At 37.1% G+C, this 24,452-nt stretch overlaps 1 protein-coding gene across 3 annotated transcripts in view; it reads left to right on the top strand.

Annotated features, from left to right (window-relative positions):
• Positions 1–24,452, top strand: part of EPB41L5 (erythrocyte membrane protein band 4.1 like 5) — a 135,015-nt gene that overhangs the window by 36,234 nt on the left and 74,329 nt on the right. For all 3 annotated transcript variants that reach the window (XM_020963104.2, XM_020963106.2, XM_020963109.2), the window contains exon 3: positions 10,776–10,880. In XM_020963104.2, coding sequence (XP_020818763.1) covers positions 10,776–10,880 — 105 coding nt within the window. The remainder of the gene's footprint in view (positions 1–10,775; positions 10,881–24,452) is intronic.

Genomic DNA, 24,452 nt, shown 5'->3' with positions numbered 1-24,452 from the left:
GTGAGTGTTTTGAAAATAGCAAGCTAGCTTTACCAACTTGTATTGCTGATGAATCTTAGTTGATGTAGTGATTGTTTTATGATATGATAGCCTTTAGTCTTTGCTCTTGAGGACATCCCCCACACAGCTGCCACTTCCTCCTTTGTTTTTCCTGACTCCCCTAAAGATAGTGCCTCCTTCTCCCCAAATTTTATTTTATTTTGTTAATACTTAATTGGTATGTGCATATTCCTTCTCTCCCTCCCCCATAAAATGAATGTAAGCTTCTTGAGGTCTTAGGCTGTTTTTTGCCATTCTGTCTCAGACGTCTAGCACAATTCCTGGCATGTAAGTGCTCAGTAATGCTTATTGATTGATCCATCTTGACTACCTAGGTGATGTCATTTTCATTCATATGAGATGTGTTTTTTTGTATGAAGTAGCTAGCCAAATATTATGCAGTTTACATTTGAACTTTATTTGCATAGCTAAGTGAAACAATACAAAGACTATCTCAATCTGTAAGCTTAGTTACAGCTGTCTTCATCTTCCTGTCAAAAATCACAAGTTGTGAAATAATTCTAATCGACATTAGCAGCTGAAAACTTCATTAAAAACTAGAGACTGGAAAATAGAGACCTTCGAAGCTTTGTTGTGTTCAGTTATTTTTATCATTTGTTTCCAGTGATACTGTTTAATACCATTTCTTTAAAAGTGGAAATTTGTGGGCCATGACAAGAAATATAATTCTAATAATATGAATGAAAACCTAGAGTTTAAGAATTTGGGACATGTTACTACAGCTTCCTGACGTAGTGCAATGGGCCCAAAGTACCGTACCGAATATACCTTTTTTTGGAATTTCTTTTGCCTATATATATCCTTATTATATCTATTAACTTTTGAAAGAAGGAAGCAGACACAAATATGTAGCACTTAGGTTTCTGCATATGGGTATTAATGGTAATGGTTTGGCCATTTATGGAGAGAAAAGACAACTAAATATTAGACTTGTCCGTGCAGTAGAGCAAATGGGTATGTCCTGATCCTTCTCAAGGATTTTTATAAGAGAGAGCAGAGAAGTAAATACCTGCTTAACTGGTGTTTATCAAGATGAAAATGAATCATGATACCTCTCCTCTTTATTGTTCACACCAGTTCTAAAACTTTTAAAATGTTTTAATGTTATTATGAAAATAGTTTTGACCCTGCAGACCACCTGAAAGGGTCTTGGGACATCCCTGGTCCACATTTTGAGAATTGCTGGTATACACATCCCTCAAACTGTATGTTGCCTTTTTATATACATTTTCCCTCTTCTCCTGTAAAGGCTGCCTTTGATAGCCATTTTTTTTATCAGATTTTACTTTTACAAAAATGTCTCAACAATATGATTTACCTAATACCACATCATCGCCAGGATGGCTTATTACTTGTATACTATTCCAAAAGATAATTGTCAGTGGAGAATAGTTACCAAGACCATGTTTAATAATATTTGAAGTATTAATTTCTTAGTATTTGTAGATACAGCTTTCATTATGTCCCCAAATCAAAACTTGGGAATCAAGGTCATGGTTTTTGTGTTTATTTATTTTTCTTCATTTAGCTTCCAATTCCTTTTCTTGAATCTAGTTTTTCTATTCTTCAAAAAGCAAAACGTGGCCCATAATTATACCTAACTATTATAATGGGAGGGGGGAAAGCTACATATTTTGATATGTAGCTGTTTGGCCCATTTATTATCGGCAATTTCAGCACAAGTATGTTTGGTCATCCCTTGAAATTGGAATGGAATTAGCACTGACTTAAGATTTGGTTTCACTGTTCTCTATGTTTCTTAACATTTTTTTCTGATGTGTCTTTCATTGTTGCTTTACTTAATAGAATGTCTTATGCTTTAAGTATTCAAGGGGAAAAAAGTGCCTTGGAATATCACTGGGAGATCAGAGATTAAGCTCACCAAGCTTTATGGGCTGGGAGGAGGGGAGGGAACAAACAACCTCTTGTCTAAGGTAAGACATAAAGGAGGGGTTTAGAGACCAAGAACCATTTCCCAATAGATAAGTGGTCAAAGAATGTGAATGATTTTCAAAAGAAGCACAGCAAACAATAAATGACCATATAACAACTTGCTCCAAATTTCTAATAGTTAAGAGGTTATACATATTAAATCAACCTTTGAGTTTTCATTTCACTGCCTTGCAAATTGGCAAAGATGACAAAGGGCAGACACTCAGTGTTAAAGGCTCAGATATGGGAAGAGAACCATGTTAATGTGCATTTGGTGGTACTATGAACTGATCCAACTGTTTTGGATTTCAGTTTGGAATTGTGGAAGAAGAATGACTGCAGTTCATATTCTTTGGCCCAGTGATTCTACTATGGAACATATACGTTAAGACTTTCAAAGACTGGTCTGTCTGTTGATAGCATCACTTTAATGGTAGCAAAGAGCTGAAAACATCTGCTCATTTGGGGAATACCTGAGAAATTTATGAATATGATTAATTTATAGACACATAGGAAGCTTTGTGTGACCTGGTGCAGAGTGAAATAAGCAGAACTAAAAGAACAAAATTATAGCAAAACAAATGAAATGACTAGAAGGAACCTGGACTCTGAATCAATGAAAGATCAGTGATAATAGAGAGGTGAGCTTCTAATAGAACAGAATGTTGTATATATTTTGAGATGTGGTCACTGTATCAGATGCTTTTGCTTAGATTGTTCCTTTTTTCTCTATTGCTCTCCTTCAATCTCTTAATAAAACTCCTTCCCTAGTAACAGATGTCTATGGTCAAGCAAAATAAATCAACATATTGGTTATGTTTGAAAGGTATACCTTATTCTGCAACTATAATCTACCATCTTTCTACCCAGAGGTAAGACTAGTAGTACCAGATGACTGTTCTGATACCTAGAGGATTAGCCTAGCATCTGGATCTAGTTGTCTTAGCTCATTGCATTGCTGAGAAGAGCTAAGTCTTGTCAGTCACAGCACAGTGTGACTGAACAGTAGTATTCCATTACATTCATACACCACAACTTGTTCAGCCATTCCTCAATTGATGGGTATCCCCTCATTTTCCAACTCTTTGCCACCACAAGAACTGCTATAAATATTTTTGTGCATGTGGGTCCTTTTCCCTTTTTTTATGATCTCTTTGGGATATAGACCTAGTAGTAGTATTGTTGGATCAAAGGGTATGCACAGTTTTATAGCCTATATATCAACTGTGCCTTTGGGCATAGTTCCAAATTGCTCTCCAGAATGGTTGTTAGTGCACAACTCCACCAACAATGCATTAGTGTTCCAATTTTCCTACATCTTCTCCAACATTTATAATTTTCTTGTTTTGTCATGTTAGCCAATCTGAAAGGTGTGATGTGGTACCTCAGAGTTATTTTAATTTGCATTTCTCTAATTAATAGTGATTTAGAGCATTTTTTTCATATGACTATAGATAGCTTTAATTTTTTCATCTGGGGGCAGCTAGGTGGTGCAGTGGATAGAGCACCGACCCTGAAGTCAGGAGGAGCTGAGTTCAAATTCAGCCTCAGACCAAACACTTGACACTTACTAGCTGTGTGACCCTGGGCAGGTCACTTAACCCCAGTTGCCTAAAAAAAAAAAAAAAAATACAAAAAGACATCAATTTCCATTAAAATTTTTTTTCATCTGAAAACTGCCTGTTCATATCTCAAGTGATACTTTTATGCAGAGCCTTTCCTAACATGCCCCCCTCTAGCTGTGCATACCCCCTCTTTGTACCTTATATTTATTTTATATACTTCTATGTTCTCTCCCTCTAGAATAGAAGCCCTTTGAGGGCAAGGACTAGATAATTTTGTCTTTGTATTCCCAACATCTAGCGCAATTCTTGGCATATATGTTGATTGAATCATAAAATTCTAGAATATTAGTAGCAAGGGTGTTTAGAAATAATGTAACATATAGTACCATATCCTCATTTTACAGAAGATATGGCTGGGGGAACTATAGGAGACACCCTGTCTTATTGGGGAGATCTTTTATGCAAGATTTCCAAAAGGGACATAGATAAAAATTGCATTGGATGGGGTGAAATCTTTACCAGTGAAATCTTTACCAGTGAAGTTCATCGTAGTGTTAAAACAGATTCAGAGAAGTTGTCTCAAGTCTGTAACTGTTAATGAAAGACTTGTGCTCTTTTCATTTTATCACCTAACAGAATTGTATTTCTTCATGTGTGGAACATGATAATTTGTCATTTACCCTAATGAACACCAAAAATAATTTAATAAACACCAAAATTATTTTAATAAACACCAAAAAAGAGAACATTTCTGTATACAAAATATAACAGAAAAATAGGCTTTTATGAGAAACCAAAAATCTCTATTATGTGCAACTGGCTTTTTGAAAAGCATATAATAAATTCAGCCTGTTACTTTCAAACCTGTTATTCTGGTCAGTTTCTCTTTGAACTTCCTTCTGTTCTCTTCATTTTTTAAGATGCTTCTGTGACCACCTTTTTTTTTTTAAATGGAAACAGTATTGCTAGCTCTCCTAAGTGAAAAGGTAAAAAATACAGTCCTTGTTATAAATATTCAAACAAAACAAATCCATACTTTTGTCAAGTTCAAAAATATATGTCTCATTCTGCATCTTGAGTCCGTTACTTTTGTTAAAAGGTGGAAGGTCTGTTTCATCATTCATCCAGTAGAGTCATTATACCCAAAATTAACAAAAGAGACTTTTTGCTGTGGTACTTCTTTAAAACATATTGTTAATGTTTCATGGAAAGCAGGGAGAGGGAAAACGATTTGAGAACATTAAACCAGTGCTCCAAAATAGTTTACTGTTAGAAAATGTTTTATTCCATTGTCAAAAAAGACTTGAGAAGATGATGGAGAGTGAAAATCAAGTTATAAACTTTATTTTGTAAGGTGTATAAGTTATATCTTTCTGCTTTTCAGTTTGATTTCTCTATCTCAAATGCAGTTTTTAAGAGAGGATTTCAAGAAAAGAGGGGAATTTGATTTAGTCTGAATTTGCTATTTCATTTGTTGTATATTTTTAGACTTATAATAATTTGAAAATAGGCACAAAATATTTAGATTTGTGAGTTGAGTGCTAAAAACCAAAATTTAATATAAAGTGTGTTATTTAAAAATTTTTAGAAGCAAATACAAGTAAATTTTTTTTTTGTAAGCAATCAGTGTTAAGTGACTTGCCCAGGTCGCACAGCTGGATTGAACTCAAGCCCTCCTTATTACAGGGCCAGTGCTTTATCCATCATGCCACCTAGCTGCCCCTACAAGTAGATTTTAAAACTGAGATATGTGCGCAAAAGTGCTTTTAACTGCCAAGCTTACAGAGCAGCTGTATTATAGTGAAAAGAACACAATTTGTAGTCATAAAGACCTGGGTTTCATTGTTAACTCTACATTACTAGTTCTTTAATCTTGGGCAAATTACTTACTGTCTCTGAATCTTAGTTACAGTACCTGTAAAATGGTGGTAATTATAATGGCATCTCATTTTACTGGGTTTTTGGGAGAGTCAAAGTAGATGGGAATTGCTTGGTAAATCATAAAGTGCTATATAAATGTCAGTAGTTGTTAGATGAGTTGTGAAGCACCAGTGTCATAGCTGCCTGTTTTTAAAATGCCAAGGGATTTGTATTTTGGTTCTGTCTTGTGCTGAATGAACTTGGCCTTCCCTAAAAAGCTACTCTTTTAAAAAAGAGATTTAAAAAAAAACAGTTCTTTTTTTCTTCCTTTTCTAAGGAAGTCTGAGAGAATGGCTGTGAAGGAAAACTAATATCCTAAGTAGATTTAGAATGTTAGTGAATAGTGGCTGCTGAAAGCCCTGTCAGTTCAGCTCAGCAAATATTAAGTATCTACTATATGCTAGACGTTGGAATTAAAAAGATAAGTTATGGCACAAGGAGCTTACATTTTACTTCAGGGGAGGAAGAGAGAATAAGGGATATTAGGACTTGTACACAGGTAACTAAGTCGAGGTTAGGCATAGGAGATGGAGATGAAAAAGATACATAGTGTTCTAGGTGGGAAAGAACATTTCTCCACATTCTCTTGTTTAAAAGAGAGGATAGTTTTAAAGTCCAACACTATTATTTGACAACCATTATTTCAAGGTATATAAAGTTCTTTTTGAGCATTCTGTCGAATCTTTCCAGTGACATCAGCTAGGTAGGTATAATTTTATTTAAGGGACAGTTAAAGAATAAAATTTAATAAAAAAAAAAACCTTCCCCTTTTCTGTTATTACCACTGTCAACTGTTCTAATCTTGTGTCACTGTGTATACGATACAACCTTATTTCACATATCTCTAATGTGAATTAAGTTCAAGATAGAGAATGTGTGTCTAGGCAGTCTGAAAAAAATTCTAGAATTTTAGTGGACTATATGCTTTAAGCTGAGCCAGTAGTGAGATATGGCAGCCAAAAAAACCTAATGTCATCTTTGTCCTGCACTAGGGTAATGATAGTATACTGCTGTCCTGAGATTTGCTATAGTTGACCACAGTTCAAATACTGTGTTCAATTCTAAATATCATGTTTTGGGAAAGACTTTAATAAACTTGGAGAGTGTCCAGAGGAGAATGACTAGGATGTTGAAAAGCCTTGAGATCATATGAGAGTTAGTTGAAGAATCTAAGGATATTTAGGCTAGAGAAGAGAAGATTTTGGGGTAGGAGGGACATGATAACTGTGGTCAGGTATCTGAAGGGGATGTCATGTATAGGACAAATTAAACTTGTTCCATTTGATCCTAGAGGAAAGAAATAGGAGTGTTGGTTAAAAGTTGCAGAGAAGATTTAAGCTTGATAAGAAAGAAAATTTACTAACAGACCTCTCCCTACCTTATTCTCCCCACACCCCCCCACGCCCCGAAGGAAAAAAAAAAGTGAAATAGGCTGCCTTAGCATTTAGAGAGTTCCTGCTCTTATAGCCTTTGAGTAATGACTGCTCACGGAGTTAGTCATAGGAGAAATTACTTTTTAGATATGGTTGGATTGGAGGACTTCTGAATTCCTTTTTAACTTGGAGATTCTGTCACTATTAATCATTCATTACATTTTGTCATCTCTTTGCTGTTCCCTGCACATTGTGGTCACTCACATTTCCCTGCCTTTGCTCATTTTACTCTGTACCTGGAATTCCCTGTCCTTTTCTTCACTACTGATTGGAATCCTGTCCCACCTTTTGTAAAGCTTTACCTGTTTACACCTGTCTTTAAAATCTTTATAATTTATAGTAAGCAATACACAATTTAGCACATAATTGTTCATTAAATAATGTGTTTTAGTGTTAATTCTCCAAACTTTTGCTCTGCTATTCAGAATTCCCCATAATGTGTAGCACAGTGCTAGGTATTTGACAGAAACTCAGCACTTAACTGATTTAGTTGATTAAAAAAAAATTCAAATGAGTTGGTCTAAACCCATTATTTAAATGGTATGGGGAACTCCTGGCAAGAAATTATCTCCAGGAGCTCTTGGGGTGAGTGAAAGCAGTGACTTGCTTGAGCTCTCCCCCAAACCTTTCCAAATACCTGTAAAAAAAATGACTCTAAACAAATTCTAGAGCAGCAGAACCCACAAAAAGACAGAGTGAAACAAATTTCCAGCCCAAGATGACCTGTTCGGCTGATCAGAAAGGTATGTCTTGCCAGGCAGGGAGAGGAGTGCAGTTTGGCGTGGGCACACAGGCCTCAGAGGACTGAATCACAGGCAGCTGTGGCAGTTTCCAGACCTTCAACCCTCTAATGCCAAAGACAACTTAGACGGTCAGTGGGAAAAACTTGTTTCTGTGGTGAAAGAGAGAAGCTAGGTCCCAGCCCCAGTTCCTAAGTGTGGCCCCAGGGCGGCGGCTGCTGCTTCCTGAGCTTCCGGCCCACCCACAGACTGAGGGGGAATCAAGTGGCATCATGATCAGAGGGGGATTGCAGGGATCTCTTTGCCAGTGCTGAGGCAGGAATCTCCTGCTTTGCCTCTGCTTGGATTTGGGCTACAATTCTGGGTAGCGGTCCTGGGGCGAATTGGAGAACTGGTATGGTGGAACTTGTAGTGGTGGTACAGAGAAAATCCTCCTCACAGTTCCAAGACAGAAAACATTGCTTGTGGTCACTCATAGACCAGAGCACATGCCAGGAAAGGAGTAAACACCTCTTCCCTTATCATACCACCTTGGAAGAACTGAAAATTTACAAGTCCCTGGAAGTATCTCTGAAAACAGTTGTTCAAACCCCTGAAGCTTAGGAAAGTACATTCTCCACATTGGAGGCAGACCCCTACCTTAACAAGAGTTTAAAACTCAAATAATTGGCTTGGATCATGAGCAAACTGCGCAAAAAAGAGTCAGACCATAGAATCTTTTTTTGGTAACAAAGAAGATCAAAACATACAACCAGAAGAAGACAACAAAGTCAAAGCTCCTACATCAAAGCCTCCAAGAAAAATATGAATCAGTCCAGGCCTTGGAAGAGCTCAAAAGGATTTTGAGAAGCAAGTAAGAGAAGTAGAGGAAAAACTGGGAAGAGAAATGAGAGTGATGCAAGAAAATCATGAAAAACAAGTCAACAGCTTGCTAAAGGAGACCCAAAAAATACTGAAGAAAATAACACCTTAAAAAATAGCCTAACCCAAATGGCAAAAGAGGTCCAAAAAGCCAATGAGGAGAAAAATGCCCTAAAAAGCAAAATTGGCCAAATGGAAAAGGAAGTCCAAAAGATTACTGAAGAAAATACTTCCTTAAAAATTAGAATAGAGCAATTGGAAGCTAGTGACTTTATGAGAAATCAAGACACTGTAAAACAAATCCAAAAGAATGAAAAATTAGAAAACAATGTGAAATATCTCATTGGAAAAACAACTGACCTGGAAAATAGATCCAGGAGAGAGAATTTAAAAATTATTGGACTATCTGAAAGCCATGATCAAAAAAGAGCCTAGACATCATCTTTCAAGAAATTATCAAGGAAAACTGCCCTGATATTTTAGAACCAGAGGGCAAAATAGAAATTGAAAGAATCTACCGATCTCCTGAAAGAGATCCCCAAAGGAAAACTCCTAGGAATATTGTAGCCAAATTCCAGAGTTCCCAGGTCAAGGAGAAAATATTGCAAGCAGCCAGAAAGAAACAATTCAAGTATTGTGGAGACACAATCAGGATAACACAAGATTTAGCAGTTTCTACATAAAGGACCAGGGCATGGAATATAATATTCTGGAGGGCAAAGGAGATAGGATTACAACCCAGAATCACCTACCCAGCAAAACTGAGTATAATCCTTCAGGGTAAAAAATGGTCATTCAGTGAAATAGAGGACTTTCAGACATTCCTGAGGAAAAGACCAGAGCTGAATAGAAAATTTGACTTTCAAATACAGACTCAAGTGGAACATGAAGAGGTAAACAGGAAAGAGAAATCATAAGAAACTTATTAAGGTTGAACTGTTTACATTCCTACATGGAAGGGATGAGATTTGTAACTCAGACCTTTGTTAGTATTAGGGTAGTTGGAGGGAAAAAATTATATGTATATATATATATGTGTGTATATATCTATATATCTATAGATGTAGATAGATAGAGGGCACAGGGTGAGTTGAAGATGAAGGGGTGATATCTGGAGAATAAAATTAAGGGGTGAGAGAAGATTATACTGGGAGAAGAAGAAAGAGGTAAAACGTGGTAAATTATCTCAAAAAAAAAAAGAAAAGGCTCTTACAGTGGAGGGAACAGGGGAAGGTGAAGGGAATGAGTGAATCTTATTCTCATAGAATTTGGCTTAAGGAGGGAATAATATACACACTCCATTGGGTGTGGAAATGTGTGGAAATCTATCTTACCCTACAGGAAAATGGGGTGGAGGGGGACAAGAGAGCAGGGGGATGATAGAGGGAGGGCAGATTGGGAAGGGGAATCAGAAGCAAACTTCTGAGGGGACAGGGTCAAAAGAAAGAATAGAATAACTTGGGGGGCAGGATATAGGATTAAGGGAAATGTAGTTAGTTTTTTACAACATGACTACTGTGGAAGTGTTTTGCATAACTGCACATGTATAACCTGTATTGAGTTGCTTGCCTTTTCAGTGAGGGTGGGTAGGGAGGGAGGAAGGGAGAAAATTGGGAAGCCAAAGTTTTGAAAACATGTGTTTAAAAAAAATGTTTTCACATGCAACTGGGAAATAAGAAATACAGGAAATGGGGTACAGAAATCTATCCTGCCCTACAGGAAAATAGAAGGGGAAGGGTATAAGAAAAGGGGGGGAGAGATAGAAGGGAGGGCAGACTAGGGGAAGGGGTGTTCAGAATGCGTGCCATCTTGGGGTGGGGGGAGGGGTGAGATGGGATAAAAATTTGGAACTCAAAATCTTGTGGAAGTGAATGTTGAAAACTAAATAAATAAATTAAAAAAGGAAAATTACTTGTACTAATTCATATGGACAGTAGTTCTATAAACTTAATTATGTTAGCTTTTTCAAGCTTTTGTGTAAGCCTTCTCAAGAATCAAGTCTCACTTAAGTCTTCTTTTCAGGTTAAACATCTCAAATTTCTTCAGCCGATTTTCTCATGAAACTTCTACTCTTGTATCTTTCTCCCCATGTCCATTCCATTCAGTGATTCCATTCAGGTGCTGGTGACTGTACTTCTCAATGTGATTGCAAATACTGCTTTTTGAAAGGATTGTAGGTAACTAATTTGCATCTGTCTTTTTGTTTAGGGTAAGGGTTCTGTTAATCCACACTCTTACATTAATTTATGTTTTTGCTATTTCAGAAAAAAGCCAAAGGACAGGCGCTCTTTGACCAGATCATGTACCATCTGGACCTGATAGAAAGTGACTATTTTGGACTGCGATTTATGGATTCGGCACAAGTGGCAGTGAGTAAAAATCTCTGGAATTCCACATATAGAAGAACCTGAGTTTTCATGTGAAAGTCAATTTAGGCAATGTTGTCTTCTTGTCTTATCTTCTTAAAGTAGCTGTGGTGTAGTGGGTAAAAAAGCTGATCTTAGAGTCAGGAAGACTGTGTGACCTTGGCTAGGTCACATGACATTTTAGAGACTGAGGCAATCAGATTCTCAGTTATAGAGCAAATACTGATTGCACTAGTAGAGGAAGTGCCTTCACTAGGAATTCCATATGCCAATGAAAGGTAGAGTTACTGCCCCACACCATTCTTCCTTTTCTTCCTCCCCCATCTTTTTTTAAACTAGTTTCCCTGTTTTCTTCTACCCTTATTACTTTTTCTACCCAAGATTTTTTTTTCCTATATAATTGAAAAAAATAGCCATCTTTTTGAAATCCACTACAGCCTTGGTGCTTTGGAGCCTATTTTCACCCATTTTATGTCATTGATTGAACAATATAGCACATTTCTTTTAAAAAAAAATCTTTATTTTTATTCTGAATTTAATCACTAAATTAAATGGCCATTTCTTTAGAGAGTAGAACAGAAAAAGAAAAAAAAGTACATGAAACTTCATCTTTCTGTTAGGTATAGCTTACTTTTCTTTGTAATTATATAATAAAGACAACTTGTAGCTTTCTGAGTTGTCCTGCTTGTTTTTTATTTTTCTTGGCCTTACTTCTCTTGTCTCCTATTCATTTTCTATCTTGTCCCTACCCCTTTTTTTTTTTAGGCAGTTGAGGTTAAGTGACTTGCCCAGGGTCACACAGCTAGTAAGTGTCAAGTGTATGGTCTAAGCTGGATTTGAATTCAGGTCCTCCTGACTTCAGGGCCGGTGCTCTATCCACTGTGCCACTTAGCTGCCCCACCTGTCCCTCTCCTTTCTCTCCTTTTTACCCTGCCCACTGGGGAAACAAGGACCTTTTAACAAATGTGCATAATCAAGCAAAAGCAAATTTGTATGTTGGTAATGTATTCTTTATTCTGCATCTTGAGTTCATTGCCTCGTTCTCAGGAAGTCATTTGGAATTGTGGTTTGGCTGTTGCATTGATCAGAGTTCTCAAATCTTTCAAAGTTGTTTTTCTCTATAATGTTGCTATCATATATATTGTTCTCTAAGTCCTCTTCACTTTATTCTGCATCTGTTCAGACACATTTTTCCAGATTTCCCTGAAATGGTACTGTAAGTCATTTTTTGTGGTATAGTAATATTCCATTACGTTCCATCACAATTTGTTCAGCCATTTTCTGGTCACTTCCTTAGTTTCTAGTTCTTTGCTGCTGGAAAAAAGAGCTGCTATAAATATTTTTGTACAAAAGGGCACGAAATTATTTTTTACCATTATCAGTTCTTGCAAATTTACCTGCATTCTCTGAATTCCTCGCTTAAAACTTTACTGTATTGCTATGTTCCATTATTCATATCCTATGGCTTTTTCAGATATTCTCCAGTTGTTTGGGCACCCCCCCCTTTTTTTTTAAGCTCTTTTTGCCACAAGTACTAGTGTGAATATTTTGGTATATTTTCAGGGTGTTTTGCAGGGTAGCTTTTTTTTTTCCTGAAGAAATAGAAATATACTTGCCAGTTCCTACTAGGTCAAGGTAGGAAGATAGGCCAGAAAATAACAACAATAACAGTAAAGCAGTAATAATAGCTAGTATTTACACAGTGATTTGCAAATTACTTTACAAATATTTATTTTTATCCTCACAACCACCCTAAGAGGTAGTGCCATTATTATCTCCAGTTTAGTGGCACACTGGATAAAAGACAAGGTCTCAGAGATAGTAAGTGGCTGAGGCTGGATTTGAATTTGGGTCTCCTTGGCTCTAGGGCCAGCACCACTAGTTGCCCAGACTGGCTTCTTCTTTGTTATGGTAGGGAAAATGACTTTGTGGCTCTGTGGCTTCAGTTCATGTAGACTCTTTCCAGGTGAGTGAGAATAAATTCTGATTTCTGTGACTTGGTGTAACATTGACCTAGTTAACTTACATTTAAGAATTGTGTAAGATTTATTTCTAGCACAACCTGACAGAGTCTGCTATTCAGGTGAGAAGAATGGGTGAGTACAGGGGCAGATGACTCACAGCTTCCTATAAAAACCAGAAAGAATGAGGTATGACTATTAAGTATCACCTTTATTAGATTTCATTGCATTTAGAGCTGAAGGGATCTTAGAAGCCATCTAGGTCAAGCCCTTCACTTTATAGATGAGGAAACAGAGGCACAAAGAAATTATTTGCCAGAAATCATATGGGTAGTGTTAGAGCCAGGATTTGAACTATAATTCTCTGTGCATAGAAAGCTGACTTTTAATAACTCCCACGTCAATAATAAGCATTTATCAGTCTCCTCCTTTGTGGTGTTATTGGTGCATTTGACACTGAACATCTGTCCTCTTGTCAACTTTTCTTTCCTTTGAATATTCGTGGTACTGTTCCCTCATGATTCTCCTACCTGTCCATCCACTTCTTCTGGAGATCCATTGCTAGACCATTGTGCAGACTTCCTAACTTTGAATCTACTTGAAACTGGGTTCTTTTCTTTCTTTAAACCAGACCTCTCCCTAACCTTTTCTCACTGACCTCATCAGGACCTATCAGTTCAATTATCATCTCTATTGATGTGAATATCAGATCTTTATATCTAGGCCTGTTCTCTTTCCTGAGTCCTAGTCCTGCCTTTCTGACTACCTGTTGTATATTTTGAAATGGATGTTCTGTAGCTATCTCACACTGAAGTTTTCCAAAAGAAAAGTTATCTGTCCTCTCAAAACAAAAAACAAAAAAACCGAACAAACCCTCTTTTTCTAAATTCCCTAGTTTTTTGGGGAATACTGTAATCCTTCATTTACCCAAGTTTGCAGCAACAGAATCATCCCCAGTTCTTCTCTTAGCTCCCCTATATCTAGACAGTTGCCAGATGTGGTCTGTTCTGCCTCCTTAACATCATTCACATCACTGTGCTAAGATCACATAGCTATCCTAGTTTGGGGCTATTGTAGTAGCTTTCCAAGTGGACTGTGTGCCTCAAATAGCTCCTTTCTCCAAGCTTATTATTCACACAGTTGCCAAAGTGATATTCCTGAAGTAAATATCTGACCATCTTATAACCGTGTTCAAAATATTTCAGTGATTCTCTGTTTCCTCTTAAGATAAACTACAAACAGGGCAGGTAGGTGGCACAGTGAATAGAACACTGACCCTGAGTTCAAATCCAGTCTCAGATCAGACACTTGACACTTGCTAGCTGTGTGACCCTGGGCAAGTCACTTAACCCCAATTGCCTTGCCAAAAAAAAAAAATTAACAAAAAGATAAATTACAAACATCAAGGTTTGGTATGTAAGCCCTTCACAGGTTGACTACAGCCTACCTTTCTAGAATTGTCCTTCTCATAGTGTGCAGAGCAGATTGGATTGAGTAGATACTGAAGACAGAATTCAAGGAAGACCTGAAATCTTATCTTTCTTTCCATCCTGATTCCACAACATCATGTATACCAAATTCTGTTATTCTGTTAATTGTATGTACTTTCCTGCTCATTTACTTTTACCCATGATGTTACCTACTTACAGATCATAAATCTTAGATTTAGAACCTCAAGGGACCTTAGAAGTCATTGAATCCACTTTTACAGATAAGGAAACTGAGACCCAAGGTCACACAGGTAATAAGTATCTGAGGCTGGATTTGGACTCTGTTCTATCCACTCCACTCCACCACTTGCTGCCTCAGACTTGTTATGAAGGTTTTCTTTACATGATGGAGAAATCTGCCTCTCTGTAAGTTCCCAGTGCTCTTTTATAATGGTATTCTTAGAGAACCCCAAAGAATCAAATTGTAACATTAACAACTTTAGCTGTTAAAGTTGTTAATGAAATATCAAATAAATTCACATAAATCATCAGCATTTCTATAAACTGCCAACAAAAACCAGCAGAAGGAAATAGAGGGAGAAATTCTATTTAAAACAACTACACTTCGGAGTCTTACCTGCCAAGACAATCTTAGGAACCATATGAACACAGTTATAAAACACTTCACCCACATATAGAGATAGATCTGAATAACTGGAGAAATGTTAATTGGTAATGGATAGGCCTAGCCAATATATAATTATTAAAAAAAAAAAGACATGGTGATCCTGGACAAGTCATACAACCTCTGTTTGCCTCAGTTTCTTCAGTTGTATAACTTAGCAGCACCTACCTCATAGGATTGTTGTGAGTATCTAATGAGATAATAATTGTAAAAGCCCCTGTGTAAATGCTTATTCCCTTCCCTTCCCCATGTAGAGCTTTCCAAAAAATGCAAAGGAATAGAAGTCAAGCCCTAGGTGATCTCCTAGGAGTTCTTATTTATGGATGAAGAAGGAGGTGGAGGTAACTTAGATTTTGAAGCATAGGTTATAGAGGGGCAGGTTTTAGATGGAAAGATCATAAGGTCATAGATTTGAAGCTGGAAAGGATCTTAGAGGTCATCTAGTCCAATCTCATTTTACACATCAGGGCACTGAGGCTAAGAGCAGTTAAATGACTTGCCTAAGGTCACACAGGTAACATTTGGAAAGCTAAGATTTGAACCTAGATCCTTTGACCCTAAATCCAGTCTCTTTGCATTGTATCATATTGCCTATATGAATTCAGTTTTAGATTTGTTGAATATGAGCTAGAACTGTCTAGTTGGTGGTGAGAAAAACATGTGTGGCCATCAGGTGGATTTTTCAACCTCTGAATTACTCACATGGAACTAAAAGTTGAAGCTGTGGAAATGGGTGATATAGCCAAGGGATAGAATGTGGACAAAGTAGAACCTTGGAGGGTGAGGTTATGTTTACAGGTCATAGAAGAACAACCAGTTGAAGAGAAGCCTATGATCAGCAGTGTTGTGTGGCATCAGAGAAGGACATTGAATCTCATTCTTAGGAAGTTACTGGTGAGTTTAAGGCAGAGCCACAGGTAGAGTGGTGATAGTAACAAATGAAAGCCAGATCTAAGGTGGAGGAAGGAGGTGATGAGAAGTGGAGTCCCTGTGCAGGCTACTCTTTCTAGAGGTTTGGCAGTGAAGTGGAGGTTTGGTCACAGGTTGGAGTGAAGATTTGATTGAAGATATGGGAGGAATATGCTAGTGGAGAAATGAGAGAAATTGAAGATGGGATTGTTCTGTTCATGTCACTTTTCCACTCAAAAACCTTCAGTTGCTTGTTCTCCCTTGTCTACTGAACGCCCAGTTATAAATAAGACATACAAGACTATATAACTTGGATCCAAATTAGGAAGCATCTTGCTCCAGAAGAAAGAACACCAGCTATGGAGTCAAAGGACCTGAATTCAAGTTCTGGCTGTGCAAGTTAACCCACTGTGTTACCTTGGATGCGTCACAACCTCCCTGGGCCATAATTCCTTTAGTCATAAAGTAAAACTGTTGGGCTGGAACAGTGGTGTCAAATTCAAATAGAAACAGATCCCTGAGAGGCCTCATATTGACTTAGAAAACCACAAATTAACACAACATGTGTTATATTATTTATTTTGTTAAATATTTCCCAGTTACATTGTAATCTAGTTTGGGTGGTGCTAGGGAATTTTGGGAGTAGTATATGGTCCATGGGCTGATAGTTTGAAACCTCTGGACTAGAAGATTTCTGAGATCCCTCCCAACACTAGATGTATGATCCTCTGATATGGTAGCCTTTTCATGCTGTTCCAGTCCATATACTTTTCTAGGCAAATTGTACTTTATTCCATCCCAGCTTTTTCCAATCTGTGCATAAAATGGACTCTTCCCTTAACATTCCACCATTGAGTCCCACCCTTCATGGACCATGTGCTAGCTCCTCAATCAAACAGGCATTTATTAAACACTGTCAGGCACTGGCTGAGTACTAGAGATACAAAGAAAGGTAAAAACAGGTTGACCCCCTAAGCAGCTTAAGCCATTAGCCAATCAGTGAATGCACATTTATTAAGTGTCTGCTATGGGCTAGGTACTGAGTAGGCACTAGACAACATAGAGAGGCAATAGAGAGTCTCCTCCTTGAGTAGCTCTAATGGGGGAGACAGCATGCAGGCAACTATGTACAAAAAGTTATATACAAAATAAATAGGAAATAACCAACAGAAAGAAGTCATTACGATTAAACAGGATTGGGAAAAGCTTCCTGTAGAAGGTAAGATTTTAGCAGGGACTTGAAGGAGTGGAAGAGGCAGAGATGAATAGAGCACTCTGTGAATAGGAAACAGTCAGTGAAAATGCCCAGAGCTGAGAGATCTGGTGCCTTGTTGGAGGAATAGCAAGGAGGTCAATGTCTTCTGGATGTGAAGAGCATGTATGTTAGGGGTGGGATGGTATTCAAGGTCAAAGAAGATTGGAAAGGTTTTGGGGTGTGGTGGGTTATGGAGGCCTTTGAACACCTGAGGATCCTATATTTAATCCTGAAGGTGATAGGGAACCATTGGTACTTACTGAGTGAGGGGGCTGGGAGTGGTGGAGAGCTGGGGGGAGGTGACATGGTGACTCTGACACTTCAGCAAAATCACTCTGATGGCTTTGCCTCTTCTCACGAGTGAAAATAATTTGCCACAGCAATTTGCCTAGACTTCTTTTTTACACTTAATTAACCTTCCTTCACATCGTGGTTGAATGTGTGTATTTTTTCTATTAGTTTGTAGGCTGCTTGAGAGCCTGGTTTGTCATATCCCCTACTGGTTACACACATTAGGCCCTTAATAAGTGGTAGTTGAATTGAATTGAAAGTATAAGATGTGAGAATGATTGAGGAGCAAGAAGGTTTAGAGATAAAGGACAGAAATGGGGTAAACTAGAGGAAGTGAGCAAGGAGGAGGTCCAGCTCTTGTTCTGATACTGTGTTTGAGCTCCAGAAGAGAGGATGTCAAGGAACAACCTCAGCCATTGCCATCTTGGCAGTCTGACTTTTTGAAAAAACAGATTTCTTGACTGGAGGTTTGTTTCAGTTGTCAAGTCCCAGCAAATTACAGGCTTTAATTTTCCTAGGATTGTACTCAATAATAAATCGCATATTATATAGAGAGGGGGATTCTAGCCAGCAGTTATATATTTGCCAATACCCCCTACATCCTTTTGTCATAATTAAAGAAAAAAGTCAGTTCTAAACTTTGGATTTTCATTTGTCATGCTTAATGGGTAGAGTAGAAATTACAGATAGTAATTTCAAAATTGCATAAATGGCAGGAAACCAGTTTCCTTTAATATGGTTTTTAAAACTACTGTTTTGTAAGACTTTTTATGAGACTTAAGTAAAGTAAAATTTAAAAAAAAAAGAATTACGTGTACATTACATTTTGTGGAAATGACTGGAAAAAATGTCATTATTATTAAGCATTTCTGATAATTTACAAATATAAATCACTTAAGTTTTATTAGTTATACGTAAGGCTATTCCTTTAATTTTGGCACTAGTATCTTCCTTCATGGACATCGTATCACACCCAGGTTTTCATAAGTAAATTTGTAAAGGACAGTGATGAATGAGCTACTGACAATTTTTATTAAGCAAAATCTTTCCATAATATACTAATGCCCTTTCCTTCATCTGAGTAATATATGGAGCATTTGTAATCTGCAAAGCACCTTATAAATATATAATAATCCTGACAGCAGCCCTGTGAAATCAGTACTTGAGTGTTATCTTCAGCTTAAAAATAGAGGTGTAGTTAGGAGTGGGAGAGGAGAAAAAACTAGAGAAAGTAACAAGATGAGGTTGACTTTAGTTGGCTTCAAAATGGATTTAAGGATTAAAATTAAGTTCCCTCTCCCCCACTTTTTAAACAGTTACAAAAAGTATTATGGAATTATGTAGTGTTTCATCTAGTATTTAGGGCAAAATAATAATTGGGGTAGGTGGCTTTTTTCTTGTTTTGTCTGAAATGTGAAGCATAATTATAGATAGTGCCAATAGAGAATCTAGTCAAATTCTAGATACTCCAAACTATTATTATTTTGATGCTTTTGTTGATGAATAACCTGTAATTTGTGGGCAACTTGTAATATTATTTATGAACAGTTTTTCTTACAAGGCCCTATCCCTACCCCAGTAGTCAGGTTCATTGAAGTACAATCAGAATTTCTTCTGTGCTTTTGGTGTTCGTTGGTTGCTAAGGCCTATTGAATTTTCTGTAGTTTTATAGCTGCTTGCTCTTCTTTATACGGGGAAGATAAAGGAAAAGAGGCTTTTCTATGAGTTTAGGAATGATGGAAACAACAGTGTGCCTAGTCAGACTTCCTTGTAGGAAGCAATGATTCTGCCAGGATTCATGGAAAAATTGAAATTTTATTGTAACAGTAGTACTTTGGGTGGGATTTTTCATAAGGGCAGAGCTGGGAAAAGGCATTTTGTACACTAAGGGAAAGTATTTTTGTTGTTAATTTTGCTTTTTAAAATTCTAAACTTGATCACTAAATAAAATGAGCGTTACCATTTACAAAGTAGGACCCAAAAAAAGAGGAAATGAAAATTCCTTATATATAATTTGATGTTCCTATTAACTTCAAAGCCATCGTCTTTTTTTGTTTCCTTCTAGCCTAGGCAAAATTTTAAGATCTTCTCCCCTCCATCTGAAAATAAGAGGGGGATTATTTTTATGTTGCTTTCAACTAGAAGGTTCAAAACGTTAAAGTTGATTTTTATTTTCCCCAGGGCAGTTGCCTAAGCCTAACTGGATCTATATATAAAAAGAAGCTAGTAAGGGACAACTAAGCCTCTATACTAGGGTTATGTACAAGGGCGGACACAATTTGGGACTGATATGGTGCTGAGCAGTTATTTAGGTAGAGTGCCACAGACTATAGCATCTGAAGCTTTCTTCTTTGAAGTTTGCCTCTGTTGGTGCCTTGGAGATGCCAAAAAATAGCATCAGTAAAACATTTAAAAGTACACAGGAAAACAAAAGGTTCAGAATAGGACACAATGGCAAATGTTGCTGCTGTACTAAATTTAATTTTCACTTTAAGAACTTGTTCATATTGTTCATATTCATAGTTCATAAAAATTTGTTCATAATAGTTCAGTAAGCATTTCTTGGTTCCTTTTTGTTGATTGTGAAGTTGGTAATAAAGAAATTCGAAAATACCAAGTAGGTAAAGAATATTTATTATAAAGATTATGAAATGCAGTTAGTCTGTAGAACTTGTCCATCAATATATGTCTGAGACAGACTGTATACATTGATGACTGGGCTCAGAATTTCAACAGGAGGAGGAGGAACAGTATACCGGATTGCTTTCAGGAAATTGCGGTGCTCTTGAAATGAACCAAATGATTTTTTCTTTTCTTAACATTTTTTTTAAATTCTGAATTCCCCAAAAAGAACATTTCCATATACAATGGAATACAAAAAGAGGGTTCTCCCCTCAATTTGATATTGAAGACTCAATGTAAAGCCCCAGATCTCCGTTTTTTAACTTCTCCCACAGACGAGGGCCAGTCTTTTGAATTGCCAGGTGTTTTTTTTTTTACCAGGATTGTTGCATAACTGAAAGATTAAAAATGACTGTCACACTGAGGGCAGTGGAGACACAAGTACATAGGGGGCATGAGCAGGCTGCATCATATAAGAAATAAAGGTTTTCAAAGAAATGGAGTTAAGGATGTCATTAGGAAACTGTATGACTGGAATAGAAGATGGGCTGGTTGTATGGTGAGGGTAATGGATAACTGATCTGTGGATGATCTTAATGGGGCTCCACTGGTATCCTGTTATTGGGAAGCTGCTGCCAACATGTAGAGCTGCGGTGAAGTTGTGGGAATATGGGGACCGTAGTCAAATAAAAGGGCCAGATACATATGGGTTGGCATCTCTATTGTTGGAGCAAATATCCAGATCAGTGAGATCACAGATTCAATTGAATTTTTAGTATTTATGAAAGCTGAGTTTTAGTTTATATGGTGCTGCTTACTATTGATTATTTCCAGAAAATCAGTAAGGCCCAGTTCAAATAAGGTGTTTTTATATGATAAAGTATAGACACTAAATGTATGTTTCTAGGCAAGTTATTAACCTCTCAGTGTGCCTAGGTAGCTCTGTAAGACTCTTGATGCAGAGTATTTGCAGATTTACCTCACCAAAATAAAATCACATGTTAAGAATGGTCCCAAAGAAAGTTAAAGGACAAATGTAATCTAAAAAGTTTCTGTTGTCTTTTAGCAAAACATTAATAGATTTCCTTTCTATGTCTGTAGGGTTGTAAATCATTTTACACATTATCTCATTTGATCCTCAGCAACCTTGTGTAGTAGGGAGATATACCCCCATTTTTATAGATAAGGAAATAGAGTTAGGCAAGTGGTGTTGAAGGTTACATAGCTTTGTAGAGAGAAGAGACAGCATTATATAACAGAAAGCACTCAATTTGGATTTGGAGTCTGAGAGTTTGTATGGGTTTGAATTCCAACTCTGCCACTTAGCCTTGTGACCTTGGGCAAGTTCCTTAACCTCCCTAGACCTGCTTTTTCATCTGCAAAATGACAGGGGCAGGATTGATTGCATGAGTTCCCTTCTAGCTCTGAATATATGGGACTTGAATCCAACTTTTTGGACCCTGAAGTCAAGGGTTCTTCTTTAAAGTCAAGGCTGTTCTATTTAAGGTAGTATGATGTTAAGAAAGAATATCACCATTATTTAAAGTGAACAGTTTTGTCTATAGGAGCCCTTCCCCCAAGTCAAACTGTAGAAAATTCTCTTGTGATTCTTTGGTTCCAAAGGGATTGGGACAGAGGTCTTGTAGAGGCTGAGTAGACAGTGGGGAATATGATCACCTAGTCCTGGAGGACAGGCCATTCTTTGGCTGTTTGACTATGGAGCCTTAACTCTCTCACCATTGTTATTCCTCCCTTGGTAGCTTGGCTTGGTGATGATATGCTGGGGCTACTTGGCTTTGTACTCTGTGGCCATTCAGATATTTTCATTTGGTGTGTGACAGTAGCTTTGTTTGCCATAAGTTGTTGGTCTCCGACCTCTACCTTAGAAATATTAAATTAATGATTCTTTGGATGTAATCATTATTAATACTTGGTTCCTCCCCCTTCAGGTTGTAATTTTCAGAGATAGTGTATTTATTTCTAAAGCATAATTTTATTGAATCTTTTGTTTTACTATCACCTGTATTTCCCAATATATCTCCCATCTGCACCTCAGCCCCTCCTTGTTCCAGACAGCCACTTAGTTTAACAAAGAATAAAAAGCTGGGGGGAAAAGTTCATTTAAACTAACCATAAGTCAGTCTGACACACCCTTAGTTCTTCACTTCTAACAAAAAAAAAGATCGGGGAGGGAGTGGTCCCTGGGTGAATGTTTTAAAATTGCACTGGAATTTGAAGATAGAACAACTAAAGCAAATTTAAGAAAGACTAAATGGAAATAATGTTTCTCTTAAATAATCTGGTAATAAAAATAAATGAATTGCCTGTAAAATTTACTCACATCTGATAAGACATCATGTAGTGTCTTCTGAATTTGCTTGACTTTTTAAAAGAAAAATCTCTAAAATACAGTTACATGTTCTGTCCCCAAAAGGTGACATGGCTTTAAACAAATCTAGTTTGCTTGTATTTCCTTAATAAATTTTGGTGTCCCTATAAAGAAAGCTAAATGATATGCGTGGTTTTTTTTCAAAATGAAAGGAGAAAGGAAATTCTATGAAAAGACTAATGATAAAATCAGGAATAAACTGATCTGCAGGAATATAACAAAAAGCACATCATTCTGTCCTTGGGAATTATCGTTTTATGCTCTTATAACACTTTTTATAATACTTCAATTCGGAGTACAAATTGAACCTTAAAGAAGCAATGAAAGTTTCATTGATTGAAGAGCTGGCATTTAAGATGTGGTATCTCCAATGATGGCTGAGCAGCCTTCTAGTCTTTAAGCATTTACCCTTAAGTTAAGAAGTAGCAGGACTTCCCTTCATTATATGAAAAAACAGCTTTGGTTTTGTTACTGTGTATACAATGTGTAATTTGGGAGTGTTGTGATTATAGAGTGCTTATTTCTTTAAAACAAACAAGCAAGGAATTTATTCTAGAATGTGAACTTATCACATTTCAGAACTCATTAAGAGGTAAGTAAATACAGGTTTTTCTCCCCAGTCATAATTCAGTTTAGGACAATGTGAGTTTTTAAATGATTGGCTTGATTGTCAGAAATGAGATTAAAAGCAGGTTTATTCCCTTTAAGAAGGTATAATGAGGGAAGACGGAACACTTAGGGTCCCAGGCCATAGATCCTCATGGTTAGAATGACAGTACTTTTATCTTTTCGTGTTAATTTAAACGCAAGTCCTAAAGACACTGACTTAAGGGAAGTACTCTCAGTGCCTGTCTCTGAACTCTAAACAGCTTGGGTCTGGAATGTGGAGGAGATGAAAGAAAACAGACTTTGAGAATAAGCAAACATGAACTCCCAGCCTTTCTGTAAGAGATTGTTACTGAGAACTCTCTCACTCTGGAATCCAATTTTATATTCTAGTGCTTGAGTCTCTGCAGGTTTCGTATTTTCTTGAGGAAGAAGAAGGATGATGATAGTAGAGAAAAGGAGTCATTTCAATTATCTGTCTGCTTTCTTTTTGGTTAGTGAGTGAACTTTATACCTTGAAACCACTGACCTTTTCTCTCTTCATTTCTGAACTTTTAGATATCATAAATTCTTGGTGATTTGTCTAACAGGGTAAAATTAAAAGAAGATTACTGAAAGTAAAGGGAAAAGCAAAGATGTAAAGACAAGTCCAACTATAATATTTTCCCCCTTAAGAAGGAAGACAAAAACTTGGTCTCAAATAGCTGCCACTGCCTTGATTAGTAAGTAACATTTATAGTGTTTTAAGGTTTGTAGAACATTTTGCATTTTATCGATCAGTCATTTATTAAGTACCTTATGATGTGTCCTCAAGCAGTCTAGTGAGGTGGGTACTATGCTATAGGTTTTATTTTTTATAAGTGAAGAAATTGAGGCTTAGTAAAATTAGATGCCTTGCCCATAACCAGACAATAAGAACTGATGGGATTTCATCTCAGGTCTCTCTTAACTCTAAGTCTGGTATGCATATATTTTCCACATTTAGTTGTGTGTAAGTGTTACAGGGATTTAAGTTTTATAATGTGTGTGTGTTTATTTCATTGATAACCTGCTGTGCCGCTCAAAGGTAAAGGTAGGACCTTTGAAAATCATATTCCAGTTCCTCATTGCGGCCTGCAGTTAATTCTGTGTTTTCAAAGGTTATGTTAGCAGAGCTCAGACTATGGTTAGTTTTGCCAAGCTGAAAAGACTTTAAATATGATCCTGGAGACAGATGGTACTTAACTGCTCAAGGATCAGGCTAACTCGATACAGGAAAACTCCTTAAACGCTCAGTTTCCAAAACAGAACTCACTTTCCCTCCCCTAAGCACGCATCTCCCCATGACTGTTATATTTCTGATGAAGGCATTAACTTTCTGGTCATTAGGTTTAACTCCATGTCATCCTTGACTCCTTGCCTGTCTTCCCTACCTTAGTCAGTTGCCA

Source organism: Phascolarctos cinereus, unplaced genomic scaffold, assembly GCF_003287225.1.
Source record: "Phascolarctos cinereus isolate Bilbo 61053 unplaced genomic scaffold, phaCin_HiC Scaffold_726;HRSCAF=1367, whole genome shotgun sequence".
Classification (NCBI taxonomy): Eukaryota; Metazoa; Chordata; class Mammalia; order Diprotodontia; family Phascolarctidae; genus Phascolarctos; species Phascolarctos cinereus.
Note: the sequence above shows the minus strand (reverse complement) of the source record. Positions and strands in the feature narration are given on the sequence as shown.